The following is a 24,081-nucleotide window of genomic DNA, read 5'->3' as shown; positions in this document are numbered from 1 at the left end:
GAATTGTTGGTTTATTCGAAGTGATTTGGAGATTTAATTTTGTTTTGTTTGGTGGAGAGAATCGAAGATTAAAGTAAATTGGTGAAAGAAATGGAATCTTAGTGATATTTAGATTCGATATCTTGGATTCACCCAAGTTTCTTTTAAATGAGACCACCAGCTGGTGGGAGAAGCTGTTGAATCAGCGGAGGGAGCGTTCGGGTCTCTTTATTTTCTGTTCATTTAATTGGTGACACAACATTTAACACTTTATTTAATGTGACCAAACCAAATTTCAAGTCCTAATTAACAATTTTATATACAACAAAGTGAAATTCAAGTGAAAGAACAAAAAAAAATAAGGATAAAAAGGAACAAAAAATAAACCAAAAGATTTAATTCTGAGTAAAATTTTGGTGAATAATAACACATCCAAGGAAAGGAATAAGTTACCAGTTTTTTTTTTCTCTTCTCTTCTTCTTTTCTTTCTCTCATTTGTATATTCTATTCTATCTGTATATGTGTTTGTGTGTCCAAGAAGAAGAAGAAGAAAAAATTGAACCATTTGGAGTTATTGTGAGGAAATTAAAAAATGCCTCCCATATTAACCAAATCAACTAATTCTAATAGTGAAGGTGATTACACGCTTGTCTCACATGAAGTTCTCTATTCCAATTATAATCAATATGAAGTACTTGATTTTCTTGGTCGTGGTACCTTTGGTCAAGTTGTTAAATGCTGGAAAAAGGGAACAAATGAAATTGTGGCAATTAAAATCCTTAAAAATCATCCATCCTACGTTCGCCAAGGCCAAATTGAGGTTTCCATTCTTCAAAGGTTATCTGCTGAATCATGTGATGAATTTAATTTTGTCCGAGCCTATGAATGTTTTAGTCACAAGAATCATACCTGCCTCGTATTTGAAATGTTGGAACAAAATTTATATGATTTCCTTAAACAGAATAAGTTTCAACCTCTTCCTCTAAAATTTATCCGTCCTATATTACAACAAGTTTTAACAGCTTTACTCAAATTAAAACAATTGGGCCTGATTCATGCTGATTTAAAGCCTGAGAATATAATGTTGGTCGATCCAGAGAGATATCCTTTCAGGGTCAAAGTTATCGATTTTGGCTCGGCAAGTCATGTTTCCAAAGCTGTTTGTTCAACATATCTACAATCTCGTTACTATCGAGCACCAGAGATCATATTGGGTTTACCATTTTGTGAAGCAATTGACATGTGGTCACTCGGTTGTGTTATCGCTGAATTATTTCTTGGTTGGCCTCTTTATCCTGGTTCTTCTGAATATGATCAGATACGTTACATTTCCCAAACACAAGGTTTACCTGTAGATCATATGTTAACTGAGGCAACCAAAACAACTCGATTTTTTTACCGTGAAACTAATTCATCTTATCCTTACTGGAGGTTAAAAACACCAGAGGAACATGAAAGTGAGACTAATATTAAATCCAAAGAAGCCCGTAAATATATATTTAATTGTCTTGATGATATGGCTCAAGTTAACGTTCCAGATTTAGAGGGTAGCGAATTATTGGCTGAAAAAACTGATCGACGTGAATTTATTGATCTATTAAAAAGGATGTTAACCTTAGACCAAGATCGTCGGATTACACCGGGTGAAGCTCTTAATCATAGTTTTGTTACCCTTTACCATTTACCTCAGTATGCACATTGTCAAAATGTTAAAGCCTCGGTCCAAATGATGCAAGTTGTCCGTTCCTCTCGTAATCCAGCACCAAGAATTGCTGCTGCTGCTGCTGCGGCTGCTGAGGCCACATCGAATTCCGTTCGAGCGGCTACATTCAGAGTAGCAGCTCAACAGGCTGCTGCAGTTGAATCATTTCAAGCAGCTGCCCTTTGTGTACCATCAATCCTTTGTCCTCCTGGTGCCCATCAAACTGGATCCTCAGCTCAAGTGCCTCCCAATCCTTATCAGAATCTTAATTCACCGGCTAAACATGTTGTACCCATGGTTGCTGCCGCTCAATCTCAGGGAACAGTTCAATTCCAACCTAGTCTTTTAACGGCACAGTCCTATGTTCCAGCTGTTGCCGTTCAATGGCCTCCGCCACAACCACAAGCACCCGTAGTCACTGGATCAAATAATCATCAGCAAATCTTTGTTGGTAAGTTATCATTTACAATTCTATATTTTTCTAGAATTTTTTCCTTTCTCTTTCACATGCAACAAAATTATCCATTACGCTGGTTCCCTCTCTTCCTTTCCTTCTTTCTTTCTCTCTTCCCTTTTTCCTCTCTCTCTCTCTCTCCTCTTTTTCTCGTTTTCCTTTTTAACTTCTTATTTGTCTTCTTAAATCTCCTCAACCCAAGAGGAAATCAGACATCGCAGCGAAACCATAAAGTTTTGGGCTTGTTCTTTCTATTTTTCCTTCCATCTTCCTCCTCTTTTCTATCTTTTACCTTTTCTACCTTTTTCTTTATTCTCTCAATTTCATCTTTCCATTACTCTCTTTCCACCTTTTACACCTTGTCATACCCATTATACTTCAAGGCGAAACTCTTGAGTATAAATATACACAAAGAATGCTTGTCATAGGGAGGTCGGTATGCATAAGTATAAATGGTGATTAACTTGACTCTCTAAGGAATGACCCGGAATTATTTACCTTAGCAGGAAACTGTAGTTATATTACTTCTGCTTGTTGTATACGGGTCTTATATTATAATATTTATATTCTTTTTCTCTTTCAGCTTTTTCGGTTCTTTGTCTTTCTTTTCTTTCTTTCCTCATATCTTAAGAAGAAAATTCTCTTGAAAGTTATCTTTTTAAATCTTAATAAAAGCGATCCTTTAAACTTGGACAATTTCTTTCTCTTTCTCACTTTTCTCTTCGCTTCATCATTTATTGACAAATCCTTTTATCTATTCATTCATACATTTTATTTTTCTTGTCTTTTTTTTCTATCAATTATCTTTCTTTTCTTATTTAGGCCCATCTATACCACCATGGCAACAGTTTCCTTCAGCGGCTGCTGCTCAACGAGCCGCTTTAGCTGCGATTCAGCAATCTCAGCAACAACAACAACAAAGCGTTCTAGCTGATGAAGCTTGGTCTAAATCTTTTGTATTTGAACGTACAGCAACAATACTTGATCCATCAACTATGATGCCTTTGACTGAGTTAGCGGCATCAACTAATGCAAGTGGCCAGCACACCGTTCAAGCTGCAGAGCAAGCTTATTATGACCATCTAACTCGAGGCGCTGCAGCGGCTGCGGCTGCAGCAGCAAGTGATAGAGGAGGCCTTATGGCAGGAGGACAACAATTACCTGGATCATGGGGTATGGTTCCAGTTCCAGTTTCAGGTCCTGCTCAGCCTGCTCATCAATCGTCCCTTCCACATCAAACTCATCATTTTCGTCAACCCTTACCAGCTCATGGGGCTACTCTATTAGCTGCAATTCCAAGTTCTCAACGAAGGCAAACCATTGCAAATTCTGCTGCAGCTGCAGCAATGGCTATGGCTGCTTATGCTGGTTCATCAAGCAGTTGTTATAATGTCAGTTCGACTGGTAACAATGGTACCGGTGCCCCTGGAGGTCCTGGTGGTTTATCCAGTAGTTCATCAACAAGCAATCTAAATAATTTAAGCCATCATTTAAATAATAACCTAAACACTTCTGGAAATAACAATCATCATCATCTAAGCCATCATAATCACCTTCATGGTGGTAGTAACTTCATTGTCACCAATAATATAAATAATAATAATAATCATAATACTGGTAATCTAAGTAATACTAATAACCTTAGTAACAGTAATAGCAGTAATAACCATAGGCCATCAAGGACCAAAGAATATTCAAACAGTCAACTATCACCTGTCAAAAAGAAAGCTAAAGAATCATCTCCTTCTAAATGGAATGTTAGATCATATGATCCGCTTCTAATGTCTGGCTCATCATCCAGACAATTTCTTGAATCAGGTTACGCTTCGGTTTTAGTCAACAGTCCAAATATCAATTTTGATTCGGATGAGCCTCATAGACCAAGTAAAGGTGTTGTAATCATGAAAAACAGTGGCCTCGGTTCAAGCAATAGTAACAATAATTTAAGTAATTTACCAAACATGAAATTCCAGCAACAAACAAATCCTCCACATCTTCTTGTTTCACACCAACACCAACAGCAACAACAACAACAACAACAACAACAAGCCCAACAACAACAGCACCATCACCAGCAACAACAACAGCATCAGCAGCAGCAACAGCAACAACAACAACAACAACATCAACTTCACCAACAACAACAACCACAGTCACAACCTCAGCCACCACCTCAACAGGCCCATCAACACCAATCAACTCACCAGCAACAACAGCAAGCTTTACATCATCAACAACAGCAACAAATATTACATCAGCAACAACAACCACAATCACTCCAACAACCCTTAACTTCCCAACAATCTCAGCAGATTCAATCACTTCATCACCATCATCATCTTCACCATCATCACCATCCACCAGTACCAGCGCATCATTCACTTTCTTCTGGAAGGTTAACCTTAACTACATCAGATCTTCGGGATGCTAAGAAACAAGGTAACCTTCAAACAATAACACTCGAGGATACACCAAGTCCTGCTGTCAGTGTAATAACAATCTCAGATTCTTCAGAAGAAGAGGAAGATGCTTCTACTAATAACATTAGAGCTAACACTTTACCTGCATCATCAGCAGCCACGGCATCATCTTCATCATTAACCACATCCGCAACCACAACAACCTCTCTTAATCAACACCATCTCCTTAATAACGTTAATATAAATAATAATCTTCACAATCATCATCTACAAGTAACTAACAACAGTAGTCGAACGCTTCATCAAGTGCCAACTTGGTGAACACGATTAACTTTTTATTCATTTAATCTTCATCCACACATACATAATACCCCAACCAATCACACAACCTTAAAAAATCACATCAAATGTAACCTATATATTATCATCATCATCATCACCAAAAAAACCACCTTTAATATTATTAATAATGTCGCTGCTGTGTGACCCAATCCAAATCATCATCATCATCAAGGCCGTCATCATTGTCGTCTAAATTTCAACGAGAAAATCTAGAAAAAAATATAAAAAATCTATAAACAGATGAAAATGATAAAAAAGATAATTTTTTGTGAGTTATATATTTAAAACATGTTTAACTGCTGGAGGATTATATATATACATTATTATTATTATCTATTATTAATATATAACATCTATCGAGGATTGCATTTTATTCCTATTTTGCCCATTTCAACCTCTCTCTCTTTCCTCATCTTCCCTCATCTTTTTTCCTCCCTTTCGCCTCCGGTCCTCTCTCTTCCTTTCTTATTCCCTCTCCTTACTTATTACCTCTGTCTTTCTGTCATTTCTCCTTTCCTTGGTCTTTTCTTTAAGTTTTTTATCTCTTTCTCTCTCTCTCTCTCTCTCTCTCTTCTCTTCATTATCTATTACTCATTTGATATTCAGAAACATGAATTGAAATGAAGTAAACAGAAAAATAAATCTATCATGTAAACACATCTTCACACCCACATTCGAGATGAGAGTTAGAGAGAGAAAGAACTCTGATTACATAAACATAGGGGGGAAATTATGTTACTCAGAACTTTGATCAGTCTCTTCATTATCATCTTTACCCTGCTCCTTTTTTCCCATCTCTCTCTCACACACACAAACCACCTTCCCTTTTTCATTTAACCACTCAATCAATTCATCATCTTTTTCGCCTTTGTTAAAAAATCTCCGGGCTTTCCCTTGGACTATTATACCTAAGGATCACCTTTCATTTATCATCTGATCTCTCTCTCTCTCTCTCTCTCTCTCTCTCTCTCTCTTCCTTCCTTCTTTTTATTCTCCCTTCGTCTATCATTTTTCTTTGTCTTTCTGTCCCCTCTGTCTCTCTATTCTTTATTCTCTTTCAGTCCTATCGAAAAATTATTGTGTCAATGGCTTAAATAAATAGTATTAACTCTTTAATTGGTTACCACAATAACACTCATCATACACTTACATCACATCAACACAACAACAAAAAAACAAGAATAACAACAAAAACCAAAAAAAAGGAATCAAGTAAATTGAGATTAAAGAGATGGACCATGATTAGGTCAAGAAAGATGCTTGTAAATAGTGAAAATGATGTTAAACATCAATAATATACAACAAGAAATAAACAACTATCAAAGCCTTTAGGAAAATATTGATCTTTTCAATTTCATCATCATCTCATCATCATTTTCTCCCTCAACTACCTTTTTCCATGTCTACACTTTCATCACCATCATCTTCATTATCATCATTACCATAAGTTTGACAATTGATTTTCTTTTCTCTTTTTTCATTGTTTTCTCACAATGTTTACTATTTTCTTCTTCTTCTTCTCATCATCGTCATCTTCTAGTTTCGTGTCCAATTGCAAAGAAACAAGTTAATCTCTCAGAAAATGAGTCGATGGAATGAAAAAAAAAACAATAAGGAAAAAAATAACAACAATCAATTGATGAACGCAATTTAGCAATGAAAACATTCACAGTGAAAAAGATATCAGGATGACTACTAAACTAAACTAAACAATCAATGAATGAAGAGATGAAAGAAACGGGAATTTAATTGTTGTCAAATTGTTCTGAGAATCAACAATCAAATCGACGAGCAGAAAAAAAGTCAACGGCAAAATTTAATGATAAAAAAACATCATCATCCACATAATAATAATCATCATCATCAACATGGTATCAAAGAGTGAGAGAGAGAGAGAATGAAAAGTTAAAACTCATCATTACAATCACAATTTACTAATTGTTATCACAAAATGATGACAATGATCCATATTACCGAGACCTCTCAAAATAATAATGCTAATTGATGATAGACACTCACTTATATACTTTCATTTTCATCAATACCAAATTACTACTATTATTTATTGTTATTATTTTACCTTTTTTTTAAATAATTTATCATATATCACCCACTTCCTCCTCCCTTTATCCATCTCCCTCCCACCTCCCACATTTACTATGTACATATTATTTACATTTATATATTCCTATCATTATTATTATTAATATATCATGTTGATGATTATTATTGTTTTCATCGTGGTTCACAATTGGAAATGAATATCAAACAATTTAATGATTACCGATGATAAACAAAACAACAACACATCAATATTAATAATGACGATGTCCAACCTTCACATTATCAATGTCAGTTAACTATCGTTTTTTTTTTGGATAATAACAATAACAATAATAGTAATAACAATTTAAATGATGAGAATCAGTTGATTAGTGTTGATGAAACTTTTTTTTTCTTCTCATTCTGTTGTTGATTAAAAGCAATAACAAGACACTCAATGGATTTTGATTGCAAGTTGAACAAAAAAGTGACTTCTATTGATGTGACAATTTAGATGATTTTTTTTTTCTTCTTATTCTTTAATCATTTAAATTGTTGACAGTTGATAATAGTTGATGACGATGATGATTATCATGATGATGATGATGATTAAAAGGTAGTGTTACTAGTTTTATTAACTATTATCATTATCATTTTCTCGTCTTGGTTGTTGATCACGCAATTGACGAAGAGGAAATATATTGTTGTGTATTCACCTTGAAGAGATGATCAAGTTGAATAATTTGAATTAATATCATTGACGATGATTATGATTAGCTGATTGTTACGATCCATCATTATTATTATTATCAGTTAAATGATTACGTTTACTCAAAAATAATCGTAATAAAATTAAAAGAGATTATTAAATGTTATCAACAATCAAAGTTAAACAATCGTAATGATTTAAGAAAACAGGTAACCAGGTAAACAAATAGCTGATATGGATAATCAAGAAGCCATTTCTTTCATTGCATGATTAAAGTTAATTGTTGAAATTAGGTTACTGATTATGTCCGTTGCATTTACTGTCTTTTCTGGTTTAATTTAATTGTCATTTATATAGAAATTAGATTACATTGATTTACTATTAATGTTTTAATTATTTTAATGTTTCTCTTTATTGTAATATAAATGATCATTTTCAGGTTTCATTTACAGAGTATTACAGGTTAGAGAGAGAGAGAGAGAGAGAGAGAAGACTGAGTTAATTATGATTAATTAATTAGTGTAATTAGCAATTAATATGATTATGGTTTTAGTGATTAAGGGTATTCGTTATTAAATTAGCATTAGGAGTTTGTGTTTTTTTCACTTGTATCAAAAGCATTTGGGTGTTGATATAAATATTGATTGTAAAAGGGAATTGATTGTTGGTTGGATGATTAAATTAATCAATGGTAATCAATTGATTGCCATTTGTTTGATTTGAGTTTTAATTGTAGCAAAAAAAAAATGATGATGATGATTGTTTATGAGATCGTTTGGAAGATGAAGTTGATTTGTTGATGATGAAACAAATTCGTTGATTAGAATCTGATCTAATTAATCCAATCAGGTTTTCTTTTTTTTTCTTAATCCATTTTCAAATGATCAGCTAAATGAGTGATGAGTTAATTTAGTTAATTTTGAGTCTTTTTAATCCGATTTTGTTTTTCTTAAGCTTTTTCATTCCAGAATGGGAGATATGAGTGGGTGATTGTTGTTGATGATGATGATGATTGGGTGGTTATCATTTTGTTGATCATTAGAAGAAAACAAAAATCAAATTAAAATGATTTACGTTTCATTTTAATTGTTGTACCTGCGAGAAAGTTGATTATCATTTGAATAGTTAATTTAAATGGGAAATTGTAACATCATCTGATGAGATTGTTTAAAAGGTGATTAATTGTAAATTGAGGTAAATCCTGTTTAAGTTGATCAGCAAATTGTTGTCCAATTGTTCAACCAAAGTTCAGATAATCAGTTGATTGTTGATTGTTGTTGTTGTTGTTGTTGATAATCAATTGTAAAAAGAAGACAAGAAATTGAATTTAATCAGTTACTCTAATTATTAGAAATTAATTTAAGTTTTCATTGTTTGGATGGTTTAGTTTTTCATTGAAATTAATTAGAATCATAATTTAATTTAATTGTTCAACTCCTAATTTATTAATCATGATTATTACCTCGAGTTTATTATCTGCTCTTTCTTGTTAATCAATGGGAACGGGAAACAATCAGGTTAATTAATGGGAGAAGAAAAAACTTTTTTTTCCTAATTTTTCAAGGAAACGGATTCACAATTAACCCCTTAAGGTTTTAATTATTATCACAATTAATCATTAAATTAATTCAATTTTCACTAAATCATCTCCATTGATATTTAATCAAATTATCGGGATAACAATTAACACTGATAGAAACATAAACTGAGACTCTAATTGATTGATAAACTTTTTCTCTCAGTTAATTGTGATTAAACTACTCAACGTGATTAACTGGATTCAATATCCGTTTGATTTGTGTGTTTGAAAGTCATTTAATTGTTGTAATTACTGTTATTGATAAACGTTGACAATTTAACTAACTCACACAATTGCCTGTAACTCTTAATCATTATGATTATATTACTATTGCCTTTAATCACTTGTCATGACTGTCAAAGTAATTATAATTATAATATATTGGACCATTGAAATTAATACAATTAAGGAAAAAGCAAAAAATTAGTTGATTGTAGTAACAGAGTTAATAATGAAAAAGTGCATATATGAAATGAAGAGATTTGGTAAATAAATTAATGGTTAATTGTTGATTCTATTACATGGTAACAGTTTCAATTAGATTGCTGATTGAATTACTGTTAATTTTTTGTTTCTTTCCACAATTTGATTAGTATTACAGATTGACGATAATCAGTTTTAATAATTATTATAATTATATAGTATTGATTATGCTAAATCATTTATAAACAATTAAAGGTTATTGATTTAGCTAAACCATTGAGCTTAATTATGATGACGATGATTAAGTTGATGTTGATTATGATAAGGTAATAATATTATCATTGACCTTTAATGGACTTTATCAATATCATCATCATCATCATCATTATCATTATCATCTTCATCTTTATTTACAATTAATACGGTTAATTTGATCATTATTGTCAATGGTGGTAATTAAGGTGATGATTAAAATAAATTAATGAATTAATATATATATATTAATTTGTGATTTTCTATCTCTATAGTTATATATAAATATATACTTATAATTAAATTCAGTTGCAATGAGATCACAACATTTGATTAAATTGTTTGACTTTGTTGATGACGATCACAAGAAGAGTTAATCAAGGTTGACAATTTAATAACTACAATTTAACTTGGTGGTGGTTTAGCTGGTTTTTTTGGTGTTAGTTAAATGTTTGGTTGATTAGTTTGATTTTTACAATTAAGCAGGAGAAAAAGGGATAATTAGTTAATCATTAAACTAAAGGGATGTTTGTTTAAATACGAGGAGAGTATTAATTAGTTGATGATTAAGATTTTGATGATAAGTTTGATGGTGGATTGAGTTGGATTAATTTTAAATGAATTTGTATATGTTTATGTTAATCAATGAGGTTGATTGTTGTTAATTGTTGTTGTTTTATCAGCGTTAGTAAAAGGATTGAGAGAGAGAGAGAGAGAGAGAAGATAATTGTTGTTGATTAAAGTATCTGATTAGAATAATTTAAATTGTAATTGGAATTGTAAATAAATTGGAATATATATTTTCTCTCTGAATCTGATAACTTTTTTTTTCGCTTCAATTTGTTACGATTGAAATTAAGAAAAAAAATTTGTTTTCTCACTATGATTCGGTTAATTTTCGGGTGATCGTTAACAACAGGCTTAAGGCCATTAGTATCATGTTAGTCTTACAGATTATCGCATGACTGTAAACAGCGGCAGCAAGGTCACGATGGTCAAATCTACCATGAATTGTCCATTCTTTGTCCTCTTCACCGGATGAGATTCTTGAATCATGATGATTCCCATTTTTACCAGAAGATGAGGATAAACTAGAACCAGAAATTGTACCAATTGATCCTGAATCGGATTGAATTTGTGACGATGATGAGGAAGATGATGCTGCCGATGATTCAAGATCTTGATCCATAGTGTTGGACATTAAAGCTCCAATAAACTTTGATCTATTCTGACCTGAGATCAGACTACCACGGAAAGGTGAGTTGGCAGCCGATTTACAATCAAACCACCAAACAGAGGTTTGTCTTGGGAACGGCGGCTTAGCTGAACTGTCAACCTACAAGAGTAAAAGTTTGAATAACAAAAAAAAAGGTCAAATGAAAAGTTCAAATGAGATTTCATGATATTGAATGAAAGCAAAAAATGAGCCAATTTAATGGTAAAAATAGTTAAACAATCAACGAAACAATAACAAGAATCTATGTAAATATTATCTCCATATATTAGATTACCATCACAACTCCCACCACATCATTGATAAACTTGAAGTAATTCTGGTGATGAGGTGTGTCAATAGACTATTGTTATTATTATCCAAATGAAAACAATAACAACCTTTCACTTGATTGTTTAATATTCAAATAGTTAATTGTTACCAATGGTAAATGAACAAACGAAACAAAAAATTTGATAAAAAACAATCATCACTTTGGGTTAACTTTTAATGTCAAAAGATGATGATGTTTGATTGTTTTCATTGTTTCCCCACCAAACCAATGGATACACAATCAACTTAATCATGTGTAATTAATTATCATTCAAAACTTAATGCAAGTAAAAACAAAAGCAAATGATTTAATCATATGGATTCATAAATCAATTTCCTTTTTCTGATTGTATTTGATTTTGATTGAATGGTGAATAGAGATGATCTTATCCATGATAACTATTGATTTTCATATTATCATTTTCTGATTTAACTTCTAATAGATTGAAACAAGAGATTAATGGATTAATTTACCTCGAAATCGTTGTCATTGAATCGATAATAATTGGTTCCCTTGAAGAAATAAGTTAATCCGTTTTCCCATTTGAAAGCGGCATCAATGTTACTCGGTAATCCGACCCAGTTTTTAATCGGCTTTGGATAACGGCTACTCACTGGTGGGTCATTTTTACTATCGAATCGCCAATACAATTTATCTTAAGAATTGAGAAAATTTTAAGGGAAAATGTTAAAAATTAGACGACCATTTGTGACAATTAGTTAATTGTTACAGCGATATTAACCTTTGAAGAAATAAGTTTTTCCATTTCCACTCCAAACAAATGCGGTGTCAATGTTATTTGGTATTCCAGCAAATCCGAGAGAGATATTCTTTGGATACCCTGAGTCCATTTTACGATTATGGAAACGCCAATAATTATTACCCTGGAAAGAAAAATTAACAACAATTAGAATGATAGTCGATTGAATGTTGGAACTTTTTCTCAGTTTGAATTTGCCACTTCTTTGTTTGATTGATTTTCTTGATCAGCGATTTGATTTTTTTTTCATTTTAGAAAATTTCGAAAACAATCTAATTGATTTCGTTTTTTTCAGATTCAATTAAGTATCTCAATTGACTGATCTTTCCAAACAATATGATCTGTTGGTTGATTTACTGGGAATTGTGATTGACCTGTCGAATCTTTTTCTTTGGTAGAAATATTTTGATCACCGATTGATCGATTTGCAGATTGTTCAGTAACTTTACCTTGAAAATGAAGGTTTTTCCATCGGCCCAAGTGAGAGCAGCGTCAATGTCCCCTGGAAGACCATCCCAATCATCGGAGATTCTTCTTGGATAACCATCGGCCAGGCCGTTAGTTTCAACTTTCCAATAATGTTTTCCTTTAAAGACATAAGTGGTCCCATCGGCGATTCTGGTAACAGCGTCAATCCGTCCATCTTGACAAAGATCTGGAGCATCAGAAATATCTGGTTCAGGAGTTGATCCAGGAAATTTAGGTGGAGGTGGAGGAGAGTATGGTGTTTCTTTAGGTGGTGCCGTTGTTTGTGGTTCAGTCCTAGGTCCATATAAAGATTGAATACCAAGAATATCATCTTTAGATAATCTGAAATTTGGCTTATATCGTTGATAAAAGGAGCCATCAAAGATTCCCGTGTTGAACTATGGCCTAAACCCAATGAATGTCCCAATTCATGAGCTGCTACTTGAAATAAATTAGTTCCTGTATATGAATCAATAGTCCAATATTCTTCATCGTCGAAATGAGCATCCCACCATATTGAGGGAAATAAGCGTGAGCCAAAGTGTTTCCAGGTCCATCGAAAGGATCACCATCTCCATGTTCACCGACGACAAACTTAATATCAATATGAACTCGACCATCTTTCTTGGGGATGAAATTCAACGGAGTTACTTCAGACCAAACTTGAAAAGCTCGAGCAATTTCGGTATCAATTTGACTTTTCTTCACTTTTCTTGGATACTTGGAGATTCGATATGTAAGATCAGTTCTTCGCCATTTACTTCCTAAGAACACAAAAAGAAAACAAGAAAATATCAGAATATAAAATTCTCGAACAAAAATATTCTCCAGTGAAGATGATTGGAATTTTCTTCCTCCTCTCTTAAAGATCACTAATTAAAGCTCATTAATTAATAATATTTTCTTTTCCATTCTCACAACAGAATCTTCAAAGCTAATCAATCAGCACAATGGCAATTTAAATCCACTGGTAACCAGAAATTCATTGCAAACTCAACAGATTCAATATTCATTGGTGACAATTAATCAATGACAATCAAACTTATATGTTATCACAAGGAATCATCAGATCATCAGAAAATATTTGATATGAAAGATTTAAATTGTCTATCATGTCACGATTACTTGAATTGCTGATTCTTTAATTCAATTACCCTCAACACTGTAATATTAATGGGGAAACGAGAGGATTGATCACTTTATATAATTTCATCATCATTAAGATATCAATTATGGCAATCAAACAGGCAATGGCTTCTTAATCACAATCATTAAGTTTCAATCAATCCTGGATCATCATTACAATGAACAATTTACTCAATGTTTCTGGTTGATGAACTTTTCGTTTAATATCTGATATAATTTCACTACTAGTTTAATATCTTTGAACAATCAATCAGGATTTTAATTTGTCAAATTGTCTTTGTTCAAATTAATCATGATTACTAATCAGATTTTGATCATTGATTCCTGTTCATGTAATAATGAATCTCTTTGGTTAATGATTGACAACTATTGATGTATCATCATCTTTATATTAACTGTTATCTGAATGATTAAATTAAAATTTACTGCTAATCATGTAATCAATAATCTGGTCAACTAATCAGTGAAAAAAGTGATAATTAATTGGCCAAAGGCGATTGTATCATAAATTAAGATGAAATCATGATGATGACCAATGAACTTTTTGTCTATAAGTTCATTGATTTACCCAGAAAGTGAAAATTTAAAACGGAAAAACTTTTAATTTTTTGATTAATTTCAATCAAATTATCATGATATTTTCATCAGCAATCAAGATCATCGAACCTAAATCAATATCAATCAAATGAAAGATGATCCTACAAAAGTTAATCAATATCTAGTATTTATTTTAACGATTACCTTTGTATTTACCTAATTTTCAATCATTTACTAATCGGATTAACAATCAACAAAAGGTAAGAGTTAAAAGGTTAGATAATATAAGTAAATGGCCATTTATGGTCAAGAATTTTAGACAAAATCTTGAAGAATATTATTTCAAATTATCCTCTTCATCTTCATCATCCTCCTCCACATCCTCCAGGTTAATCTTCAAGTTGATGAAAAGATATCAGGTAAATGATGATCATCTCACCTGGATGACCATTCATACCTGAATCAAGTATAATGATCAGAGATGTTAAAAGATAAAGTTGAAAGTCTTACTAAATTGATGCAAATTATTTTGAGAAGAAGTTTTTTTCTCTAAACAATCAACTGAAATGATGATGATGATGATGATAATCTACTCTCTTCTCTTTCTTTATCGTCCCTCTTGGACCTTGAATATGAAACTAATACAAAGTTAATTCAAATTCAAGTCTCAACGAACAGAAAACTGAATATCTTTAACTTTTGTTAACATCTAGATGTTAACAAACCAATGGGAAACTTGCCTTCCATTGGTATGGTTAATTTAGTTAATTTCTGACGAGAAAAACTGACAATTAGTTAATAAAGACAATGTAACCTTGATTCTTTACCTTTTCATTTTCATCATCATCATCATCACCATCATTATCCTCTGTCATCTTATGTTGATTAGTTTTTAATCATTTTCTATGCTTCATTTGATTATCTTGATTTAACATTTACTAATCAATTGGAAACATCAAATTAATCAATATATTTATGGAAACCTTTTTTTCTCAACCTAATCAATCAATTAAAATTAACCATTCACTCGTTAATTGTCTGACGATTTTAAACAATCTTATCATTAAGTTAATTGTAACAATTATCAATGTTATTTTATATTAAATCCAGTTAATCTGGATAATGTTTAAATAATGAAACTTATTGTCAATGTTATGATAGTTAATTGTTGTGTTAATTTTTTCACAACCTTGATGATCAATTTTTAATCAGTTGATGATTCTGATGACTATTTCTAGGAACCCTAAACAATTAATAAAAGTGTTTTTTTTTCTTGATTGTGTTTGCAAATCAATCCAACCATGAATGTGAGCAATTAACATTTCATTGAAATGATAAGCTAAATTTTGATTGTTACTCGATAATGATCATAATTATCTCAACTGATTTACAATTAATCAACTAAATTTGTGTTTATGGAGGGAAAATATAGTTTCCAATGAATAACAAAATCTAATTCAACATTGTGACAATATAAATATTGAGGTAAATTGTGAGTTTACTGTTGATTGAATGAGTGATAATGATTGTGATTCTGTTAATTGTTACGTTTGAAAATGATGATAATGGTGATGACAATGATGCTAAATAAATGAGTACATTGAACAAGGTCAAAGAAACATGAAAAATGACAAAAATCTTTGGAAAAAAAGTTCATTCTCAGAATCAAATGAATTTCTCATGTAATGAAATGAAAAGTTTTCACTTTCTTTTCAACACTTTAGCCTCAATGTTTGTTTATCTTTTTCATTACTAATCATCAAGACCTTTATCTATTATCATCTTGTCATCATCATCATCATTTGATCTCATTTTCTCTTTCATTATCATCCATGGCATTAATTCATTGTTATATCATGATTTTCACACGATTTTCATTCATCACTATTCTGATTTATATAATGACAACAACGAAAATCATTTACAATGATTCCTGTTCAATGTTGATTTTTTTTCTCTCTCCAATGTAAATGATTTGCTAGAACTAATTGTTAACAATTGGGAATTAAAATTCACTGGAATCAAAAGTTTCGTTTCTCTTTTTTTTTCGAACGCCAATTTTTACCTTGTAATGCATATCGTTTCCGCCGACGAGCGTGTTCAGCTTGACCATTATGGTCCTTGTTTCCGCATCGAGGTGTATTCATCATCAATATTGTCTCTTCATCAAGAAGACCTGTTGATCAGTTTAATTGGATAGAAAGAGAAAAAGAAACAATTAGTTTTAATTGTAGGTCCAAATTTCTGCGAACGAACTGAAATCGAGTGGGTAAACTTTTACTCTTGACTTTTAATTCAATCAAAGTTGATTGATTAAGTTGATTGTCACTTGGTTCCTTAATTGTTGATATACTTACCTGTCTCATTAATTCCTGAAAATCTTTGGAAATCCTTAATTGCATCTTGATAAGTATCGATTGCAATTAAATTAGCAGCTCCTAAACTTTCATTCATATAACCGAATCGTTGTAAATATATCTGGAAGAAATTAACAGCAATTAAACATTACAATTTAATTTGAGAAAAATTTTCCATCCCAAAAGCAATATAATCGGTAACGAGTTGACAATCAATCGGTAATTAAGGGATTTCTTTTATATTTAAATTGTCAACCAATCAACCAAAACTTTCACAGTGATCAGTTGATTAATCTGGAATCTTGTTGATTGTTGATTTAATTTACCATCTAAATTAAAGGTTTACCCAATCAAATTGAAAGCTTAATCAATCTACTATGAGGTAAAGTGATTTATTCATTCAGACAATTTAGAAATAATCACCATCATTAGGATTTAATAACAATGGTAATTTAATTTATCTCTTGGTAATTTACTTTGTATTTGAAAAATTAAATGAAGGACATTGTGAGAATTAAAAATAAATAAAAGTTGATTTAAATTCACAACAGTTAATTGTTATTCTAGTGGTTGAAAAATTAACTTGATTATCATTTATCAACATTAACTTTACTAATGAAGATAATAGTTAATAATGATAATGATAATAAGCTCTCCTGGTGATTCTGTTTAAATGTAATTAATAAATTGTTGAAAATTAGTAAAATTAATTTTCTAAATTTCCAAAGATGATCAAGATTGTAAAGTCCATTGTAATTTGTAAAGTAAACAAAGATTATTAATAGTAATCAAATCTAATTACTTGAGACAATGGACCATTTATCTTGATAGTTTCAAGAATTGATTATAATCACAGTGAAGACAATTAACTTTAATTGTAATGGAAAAGTGAAACATATTCATCATTCGTATTATATTTTATTGGAAAATAAGATTAGTCTCTCTGATTAAATGTTGGACAATCAATCAGATTACTGATTGTTTATCCATTAGTGTATCCATTTGATTGTTAATTGTCCTAATTGTTAGCGGATTAGAGTTGATTAACAAAAAGTGTAACCGGTTCTGTAACTGTAACTAAAAATTATCCATTTTCCTTAGATTAACTCGAATAACTATTGATCAATCTAAATTACAGTTTAATCAAGGATAAATTAACATCATCTTAATCACTATTAATGGTTATTAACTTGACTGATGCCCTGTGAAGGTCAATCAGCAAGGGAAACCATTGGTACTTTTTGTAGTTTCAAATTAAAAGTAAACTGCCCAACCCAATTGTTGATGATGATGATGTTTCAAGATGATTATTATGTGATGATAATGATGATGATGATGTTGTTAATGTTGATTATGGGATTATCATCAATTTGATTTGCTTTGTAATTTATATTATATTGGGAAGATTCCTTGAGATTTGTTTTTCCTCTTGTGTGTATACACACAACTGCACTTATCCAGGTAAATAAATATAACTATTTCATGTTGATTACCAATTATCGTTATAAATAACTTGCTTAACAGGCATTGATTATTATCTAAATGGTGGTGATGATGATGATAAATCCATTGGTCAATTGAAATATTAATGATTAGATCATCAAGTTATATTATCATGGATCAGATAATAATCAAAGAGGATAATCCATTTTTCAATTGCAACCGATTGACTAACCCAAAACAAATCAACAAGTTAATACAAATGATCAACAACAAAAGCCAATGATCACAATCAGATTGACAATCATGACTATGGAATCAGAGTGTTTAATCATGGAGGAAAATTTTCATCAAAGATCAGATTTTCAAGAAACATATTAATAATAACAGGAAGTAGAAAGAGTTTTGAGAAAACAAAAAGAAATCAAAAAATTGTGATGATTAAAAAGAAGAAGATTTTGATTGAAAAAAAAACGCTAAATAGTATTAAGGAAGTTAAAGAGTAAAACTAATTAGTTGTCATATTATGTTTACAGTAACTCGATGATTAAGGTGAAAAATGAGTAATCACAAATGAAATTAAGTCACAGAGAGTAATTAACAATTAAGATAATTGAAAAGGTCAACTAAATGTAAACAGAATTGCGATCAGCTGGTGGTAACCATGGTTACCATTCATCTTCCTGTTTTCGCGGTTAAAACTCAATTACATGAGAAAATGAGATTAATCATTTTCTTAATCTTTTCTTTTTTTATTCTTCTTTAGTTCAAATTAACTGGTTTTCTCTTTCTTTTATTTTCCGTCTGTGACCTTGATCTTCAGGTTTCTCTTTCTTTACCTGTTGAAAGGAAATTCTGATCCTCTGCCTTTTCCTGTGTTTCTTTTTTTGGGTGTTGGCTTTTGTTTTTTTTTTGTTCCTTCTTCTTGTGTGTGGGTTGAAAACACGGAAATTATGGTTCACCTTTATAATTTTAGAATTAGTTAACTAATTGTTAACATTGTAACTCCAATAGATGAACAATCTTGGTCATTTTTTTCTGGAATCTCTCATGTTACCTGTTTCATGGTTTACATCATCATCTCCATCATGATGGGTCATGATTACAACCTTATGGATACATGACAAGGTTAATATATTTTGATGGACATTTACTGATTTTGTCTCATCATCATCAACATTTTCTGCTTGATTAACCAATTAGGTTTGTTCTTTAAGAAACAAATTGGATACTTAAGGTAATTCGCTTTTCTAATATTCTATTTTCTCTCCATTTGGCTTAATTGTGTATTCTTTTGGTTTTTGTTTTCTTCTATTCTTTTCTAATTTAGAAAATATTCACTTCATATTCTATAGACTGTCAACTGATTGTTTCTAAATTGGAAGTGATTGTGATTAATTTTTTTTCTATCTTCTTCTAAATCGATTGATGGTTAATGATTTGTGGAAACAAGGGAATCAATTAATTGGCATAAAAACTTAGTCATATTCCTGATATTCCATGAGAGATGAAATAATCCAAAGTGAACAACCATTAAAGGACATTAACCATGGAAATTTTTGGAGAAAAGAAGAAAATTTGATCAAATTTTAACCATGATAATCAATTAATTGCTGTTGATGATCAATTTTCTATTGTTCCTGCTGATAGACTTGATTGGATAAGGAAACTCTGTTGGAGATTTAAAAATTTACATCATTTTATTTGATCATTCAATCAACTCGGTGATTAAAATCTACGTCTGGTCAATATCTAATTCATCTCAGATTCTAACAATTAGATGATCATCATAATCAACAAATCTCATTGATTATCGTTCAGTTTAACAAGGTGATCATTCTGATTGTCACAACCATTTGATTGCACCCAACTTTCTGTTTCCTTATTCTGCCCATTTCCTAATTAAATTGCAAAAATGTAAACAATAGACCAATTGAATTAATAACTGTTAACCCTTTTTATTGTTATTAACCATCAATTGCTGTTAATTGTTTGTATTTTACTCAAGTGCAATTACCTTATCAATCTCCATATAAATTACACTGTCTTCGGCTAATAGACATGAAAAATGATATCATGTTGTTAATTTTAATTTTCTTCTCTTTTACAATTTAGGTTTGAAATTTTGTTCTATTCTATTCCAATGAGATTTATCATCCTCCCAATTCTTGGTTATTCATCAGCATCAGAATCTTTTTTGCTTCTTCCTGATCATCTTCTCATGGAAAAGGTCAAAAATCGGATACAGAGATTTGTTCATTCAACTTATTATCACAATGGCGATTTCCTTATATTTCAGATTTGACAGTTTGATGAGCAAAAAATTTGATTGTTGTGAAAAAAATGAAAATAGATTAACGGAAATTGAATTTAATTACCACTCGTATCAAAATCTACGTGATGTTACAATTTAATTATTACCTGAACATTGACATTGATTGTGATCTAATTTAACTGGTTAAAATTAATCTCTAATTTTGTAATCATATTATTAGATTTAAATTCAAGTTTGATTATTGTTACACTTTTTGTGTGACAATTAACATCATCCTTTCATTAATTACAATTGATTTAAATATCTTAATGTCCTTCATTGGATTTAAATAATTTATCCTCACTCTAAATGAATTTACAATTTACTTAACATAGTTTCAAATTGTTACAATTAAAGTTATGCTAATCGTAAATTGTAACTTTATGTACAATTAACTTGAAGACTTTTTTTTTAAAATTTGCTTTAATCATTTTAATCCATTAGGTTGATTATCATGATGATAATTAACTAAATTTATTGAAACATTTCAATGTCATCAAGATGATAAAAAGGTATTTTCTCAACATTAAGGTCACAATTACATTTAAATTATAACCAAATTAATGATTAAATCCAAAATCAACAATTAGCTGGAAATTATAAATCAATGGATGTCCTTTTAATCAATTGAATAAGAAAAGATTAAAAAATAATGATAACTAGTTAATTGTTCAATTGCTGTTGGTTGGCAAAGTATTTTGATTATAAGAATTAAACAAAACAATTAAACTACCCAGACAATTGAAGGTTATAAATAATGAAGCAAATACAAAATTAACAATCAACAATCAACAAGCAAATCAAAAATCAGAAACTAAATTGGTCAACAAATAATCAACTGATTAAAAGTTTAGGTGAATAACCTGAATTGATCAACTGATCAAATCAATTAACAGTTATAAGGATATGAACTTGATTGTACAAAGAAAAAGTAAAAGTAATAGAGAGTAAATTGATGAGTACAATTAGTTAATTGTTGATGGAAAAATAAACAATAAAGATGAGGAATAAGAATAAGAAACCTTGACCTTGAGAGAGAGAGAAACAGAATCTCAATCAATTGACCGGTTATCTTTTCCGTTGCTCATCCAACGGTACTTACACCCTGAGGGAAGATGAGTAAGATGAGGATGAGGATGAAGATAATTATCATTAACAGTACAAGTGTTATTATCTCTCACGTAGCGGTTTCTTTCAAGAACTTAGTGAAATAGTAATAGTCTTCCCAGTGAGAGTTTATTGGCTTCGAATCGGTTCCTTGTTTGAGGTCAATCATCTTTCCGATACACCTACGGATTCTTAGAACCCTTTACTTGTCTTCATCCTCATCTCATCCTCATCCCTCTCATCAACATACTCATCGTTTTCTCTTTAGGTTGATGCTCTTTTTTTTCTTTTTTCACTCATCAATTTTTTTATTCTTCTCTTCCCTGATCATGATCTTCTTCCTGGGGGATAATTTACTTTCAGAATACTGGTCAATATTGTAATGAAGTTCCATTCTGATTACTATTATTACCGAATCATTTTTCATTTTATCAATAAACAGAATCAAAAAATGAATGAGATTTTCATTGTTTTCTCATTGGAACCTGTTCAGATTATCATGATGATGCTGATGATCATCATCATCATCATCAAGACGAGAGAGAGAGAGAGGATGATAAGTGAATGAAAAGTGAAATGATCTCAACATGATCTTTTAATATGTAATATTATTAGTAAATAAGGAAACAAAAAGGTTGCTGATCTTGTAGTTGATTGTAATTGTTGTAAAATTTAAAACACTTTTTTCATTAACAATTAGTTATTATTATTATCATTGATTGTTATTGTTTCTACACTTTCTCTCTCTTTCTCTTTCTTTCTCTTCTTCCTCATCTTTTCAATATTTACCTTTATTAACCCTGAAGGTGATTATGATTACAATCAAGGTGAGTCTCTGATAAATTTAAGCCTCACGAAACAAGTTAATTAACGTTTATGCTGTTGATTCATCATCATTAATCTTAACCTGTTAATTCCTACATTGGTTAACTAATCAACTAACTGGTCTTCCTTAATTCTTCCTGATTATCAGTATTATCAACACTTCCTGATAATCAACAAACTTAAACAGTTAACCAATTTAACGCCCTTGCCCCAATAAACGATCAAAGATAAACTATCAACATGGTAACCTGACTATTATTAAACCCGAAAAAAAAAGTAATTGCTAATTTATAAATCCACTATTGGAGTAAACAATTTATCAGATTAATGATTATTTCAGGAAATAACATAATTCCGATTTACACTTAATCATATTGATTAATCAAATATACAAAACTTTCAAGTTCAACTTTGATAACACAGAAAAATTTATTTCTGGGTTTTGATACTTGAAAATAATTCAAACAATCAACTGATTATTTATGTATTACCTAAATTGTTGTAAAGGTAAATAGAGAGTAAATCAAATCCTAAATCGAAAATAATTAAAATCTTTGTTTTCTCACGTCTAATTAAAAGAAGGATCAACAAGGAAAATATTAAACATGACAATTAATTACAATCATCATCATCATCATGATCATTATTAAATTCAACCTTAATCAAGGACAATTGATTGAGAAACAATCTGATTGTTTGGGATTGGGTTAATCACATATACGTTGATTGGTAAATTAGTATTGGTAGAAACAATAAATTGTTTGATTGTTTCATTTACTTATCACAAACATTGAAATGGTGATCAGATAATCAATGAACTAATCTAAATTGATGAATTACTATCATCACCGATAATATTGATTTGGTATTACTTAAATTGTTTAGAGTGGAAAAAGTAACAATTAACTTACCATGGCATTGATATCGTTGGTAATTGGACTTGGCTCACCGGTAACAGTTTTACAAACCAATACTAAAGTGAATAGCAATTTAAATATTAGGCTAATTGTGTTACTGTCCATGGTCATTAGATGGACGGAAGGACAATTTAAATAGATTTAATTTGATGTGTATAAAGAAAAGGATTAAATGTAAAAAGAAAAGAGATTGAAGGATAAATTGGAAGGCAGTTAATTAGTTAATCTCTCGACAATGGTGATGAAGATGAAGAAGAAGAAGAAGAAAAGTTTTGATGAGAAATTGAGTTACAACTTTTCTCTTTCTTTTCTCTTTCTGACCAAGTCCTTTTTCGCTTGATTGTGGTTATTAAGTTAATTGCTGTTGATCCAACGTTAAGTTGATTGTTGTCAATGACATTGACTTGAGACTTTGCAGTTTTCACGAGAAAAGTTTTTTCGTAACAATTTTTTTTTCTGTAAAAATTTCTTTCAATTTATATAAGTAACAAAAACAAATTCTAAAAAAGAAAATAAATTAAACTTTTTGATAAACTTTAGAATATTATTTTTGGATAATAATCACATTAGAAGAAAAGTTTTCAACATACATATAAATAGAGAAGATTAATAAGAAAATGATGAGGATGAGGATGAAGAAGATCACAGTTTAGGTTGAACAGGATCAACAGTTATAACCGAACACTTCTGGTTGGCCCTTTCTTTTACCTAGAAAATGAATACATCATGAGGGAGACAAATTCTGAAAAAAATACAACAC

At 30.7% G+C, this 24,081-nt stretch overlaps 2 protein-coding genes and 3 long non-coding RNA genes across 7 annotated transcripts; 4 read left to right on the top strand and 1 right to left on the bottom strand.

Annotated features, from left to right (window-relative positions):
- Nucleotides 1-127: 127 nt before the first annotated feature.
- On the top strand, nt 128-7,836 carry LOC128387226 (homeodomain-interacting protein kinase 1-like). 2 transcript variants are annotated; one of them, XM_053346409.1, is made up of 3 exons: nt 128-2,132; nt 2,958-4,574; nt 6,438-7,836. In XM_053346409.1, the coding sequence occupies exons 1-3, from the start codon at nt 572-574 to the stop codon at nt 6,494-6,496; spliced, it is 3,237 nt and encodes a 1,078-aa protein (XP_053202384.1). In that variant the 5' UTR covers nt 128-571; the 3' UTR covers nt 6,497-7,836. The 2 variants fall into 2 exon arrangements, with proteins under 2 accessions (XP_053202384.1, XP_053202383.1); XM_053346408.1 differs by lacking the exon at nt 6,438-7,836 and having other exon boundaries at nt 2,958-6,234.
- Nucleotides 7,837-8,373: 537 nt separating this feature from the next.
- LOC128387230 (stromelysin-1-like) lies at nt 8,374-24,037 on the bottom strand. Its single transcript, XM_053346417.1, is given in 10 exon segments — nt 8,374-8,850; nt 10,785-11,239; nt 11,924-12,105; nt 12,193-12,334; nt 12,660-13,048; nt 13,051-13,188; nt 13,191-13,442; nt 16,427-16,537; nt 16,719-16,839; nt 23,316-24,037. Coding segments are annotated over 10 exon segments (1,908 nt in total). The 5' UTR covers nt 23,433-24,037; the 3' UTR covers nt 8,374-8,849.
- On the top strand, nt 11,022-12,665 carry LOC128387244 (uncharacterized). 2 transcript variants are annotated; one of them, XR_008324996.1, is made up of 4 exons: nt 11,041-11,160; nt 11,410-11,819; nt 11,893-12,066; nt 12,506-12,665. It is a non-coding gene; the product is annotated as an uncharacterized LOC128387244 (long non-coding RNA). The 2 variants fall into 2 exon arrangements; XR_008324997.1 differs by lacking the exon at nt 11,410-11,819 and having other exon boundaries at nt 11,022-11,160.
- LOC128387243 (uncharacterized) lies at nt 13,275-14,271 on the top strand. Its single transcript, XR_008324995.1, has 2 exons — nt 13,275-13,414; nt 13,602-14,271. It is a non-coding gene; the product is annotated as an uncharacterized LOC128387243 (long non-coding RNA).
- Nucleotides 18,740-20,683, top strand: LOC128387242 (uncharacterized). The gene is made up of 3 exons (XR_008324994.1): nt 18,740-19,395; nt 19,489-19,988; nt 20,274-20,683. It is a non-coding gene; the product is annotated as an uncharacterized LOC128387242 (long non-coding RNA).
- Nucleotides 24,038-24,081: the final 44 nt, after the last annotated feature.

The sequence above is a fragment of the Panonychus citri genome, unplaced genomic scaffold (assembly GCF_014898815.1).
Source record: "Panonychus citri isolate SS breed McGregor unplaced genomic scaffold, ASM1489881v1 Contig00077, whole genome shotgun sequence".
In the NCBI taxonomy this organism is placed as follows: Eukaryota; Metazoa; Arthropoda; class Arachnida; order Trombidiformes; family Tetranychidae; genus Panonychus; species Panonychus citri.
The sequence above is the reverse complement of the archived record's forward strand: the minus strand, read 5'-3'. Positions and strand labels throughout refer to the sequence as shown.

Excerpts from the sequence above, each read along its gene's own strand:
- LOC128387226 (XM_053346408.1), top strand. The coding sequence starts at position 572 with ATGCCTCCCATATTAACCAAATCAACTAATTCTAATAGTGAAGGTGAT. Across the intron at positions 2,133-2,957 it reads TCATCAGCAAATCTTTGTTG|GCCCATCTATACCACCATGG; the intron begins GTAAGTTATCAT and ends TTTCTTATTTAG.